The sequence below is a fragment of the Monopterus albus genome, unplaced genomic scaffold (genome assembly GCF_001952655.1).
Source record: "Monopterus albus unplaced genomic scaffold, M_albus_1.0 scaffold702.1, whole genome shotgun sequence".
NCBI classification, from domain to species: Eukaryota; Metazoa; Chordata; class Actinopteri; order Synbranchiformes; family Synbranchidae; genus Monopterus; species Monopterus albus.
Genome location: NW_018128582.1, coordinates 23,550 through 25,507, shown reverse-complemented (window position 1 = coordinate 25,507; position 1,958 = coordinate 23,550). Strand labels below are relative to the sequence as shown.

The following is a 1,958-nucleotide window of genomic DNA, read 5'->3' as shown; positions in this document are numbered from 1 at the left end:
TGGGTGAGTGCGCGCAGAGAGTAGCTACGCAGCAGAAAGGGGCAGAAGCCGAATGGTGGAGCTGAAGATGGCGGATGGCGACAGCGGGAGTGAGCGCGGTGGTAGTAGCGGAGGAGGAGGTGGAGGCGGATTTCAGCATTTCCAAAGGGACCAGGAGACTCAGGAGCTGGCGTCCAAGCGCCTCGACATCCAGAACAAGCGCTTCTACCTGGACGTCAAGCAGAACAGCAAGGGCAGGTTTATCAAAATCGCCGAGGTGGGGGCCGGGGGCTCCAAAAGTCGCTTGACCCTCTCCCTGTCAGTGGCGGCGGAGTTCCGTGACTACCTCGCGGATTTCATCGAGCACTACGCCCAGCTGGGGCCTAGCAGTCCTGAGCAGATAGCCCAGGCTACAGTGGGCGACGACGGCTGTCCCAGACGAGCGCTCAAGAGTGAGTTTCTCGTCCGGGAAAACCGCAAGTACTACCTGGACTTGAAGGAGAACCAGCGGGGGAGGTTCCTGCGGATCCGGCAGACTGTAAACCGTGGACCTGGCTTTGAAGTCGGGGGCCATGGTACTGGCTGGCCAGACCATTGCCCTTCCAGCCCAGGGGCTAATAGAGTTTAGAGACGCCCTTGCTAAGCTCATAGATGACTACGGGGGAGACGACGAGGAGCTGGCCGGGGGCACGGCCTACGGGGGCTACGGTGAGCTCCCCGAGGGTACCTCCATCATGGTGGACTCCAAACGGTTCTTTTTCGACGTTGGGGCCAACAAATACGGCGTGTTCCTGCGTGTGAGCGAGGTGAAGCCCAGCTACAGGAACTCAATCACCATTCCCTTCAAAGCCTGGAGCAAATTTGGAGGAGCTTTCTGCAGATATGCCGAGGAGATGAAGGAGATCCAGGAGCGGCACAGGGACAAGGTGTACGAGAGGAGAGACGAGTCGGAGGGAGACGACGTGGATGACGACTGAGAAAACCCAGAAACAGCTGTTAGTCCAGCTACACGACAGATGTGCAGTATAGGGGTGTTTTGCAAAATAAGCCAGATAAAGTGCATGACAAATCGTGCAGTTATAGCCTACTAAAGTATGTGGCATAAAAAGTACATGTGCAGGGAGTTCGTGGTGTATTATGCTAAAGTTTGTAGAGTTGAGAGTGTGAATCTCTGAAAGTGAAACAAGTGGGATAAATGTGGAAAAGAGATCGAGCTTACTGGTTGAAAAAGTGCTTTATTGTAAAAAACAAAAACAAAAAAAACAAAGTAAGATGAAGAAAGAGAGAACTACTAAAACCAGCAACTTGGTTTGTATAAGTAGAAATGAATGCTTTCCTACTGCGACATAGTTTATATTGGGAAGGTGAGGAGTCAGCCTGTGTAAGATGGTTTAAGGAGAGAGCATCCATCGTATTCCTGTTCCAGTCCAGGTCTTTCCTCAGTGGGCACGTTAGTGGGATTCCTGCGAGTCAGATGAACCAGAGAGGAATGTTCAGAAAGCTGCTGGATGTGGGGCATTAGATCTGCCAGCGGGTGGAGAGCTGTCAGCAGCAGCAGGATGACTCAAAATGATAGCTGACGTTAGCGAGGAGATTCTCTGTAAGCCCAGCCAAGTCAGGCCTTGCAGGCTAAAGTAAAGCTTTGGCTCCAGTAGTCACTGACGGTGTGGATCAGGTGGATTTTATGTCATACATACAATCTCAGCAATATTTTTAAGCCTAATTGTTTTCAGTAGGATTCACTCAGTGAGGAAGGGGCGGTCGGTTTCCAGACACCAGAGCTTCCCTGGTGTTTGAGGACGACCAACCAGTGGGGCGAGGACTGGACCCCATCCCACCAGGGACGACATGCGGGTTTACATATACGGGCTCATTTGGGTCCAGATATGCGGCAGCTGGACGGGAGCATCAGATGCAGCGAAGCCTCTCTGCTCTGCACAGCATCAGCCTGTGTGCAGTGGCCTGAGCTGGCGCGACGC

The 1,958-nt window shown here is 52.9% G+C and overlaps 2 protein-coding genes across 2 annotated transcripts in view; both read left to right on the top strand.

Annotated features, from left to right (window-relative positions):
* The window catches only part of LOC109953491 (tripartite motif-containing protein 16-like protein), a 1,839-nt gene extending 1,815 nt beyond the window's left edge, over window positions 1-24 (top strand). Inside the window, exon 2 of the mRNA XM_020588976.1 lies at window positions 18-24. Coding sequence (XP_020444632.1) covers window positions 18-24 — 7 coding nt within the window. The remainder of the gene's footprint in view (window positions 1-17) is intronic.
* On the top strand, window positions 7-1,227 carry LOC109953490 (transcriptional activator protein Pur-beta-like). Its single transcript, XM_020588975.1, is given in 2 exon segments — window positions 7-561; window positions 563-1,227. Coding segments are annotated over 2 exon segments (903 nt in total). The 5' UTR covers window positions 7-52; the 3' UTR covers window positions 957-1,227.
* The last annotated feature ends 731 nt before the right edge of the window (window positions 1,228-1,958 follow it).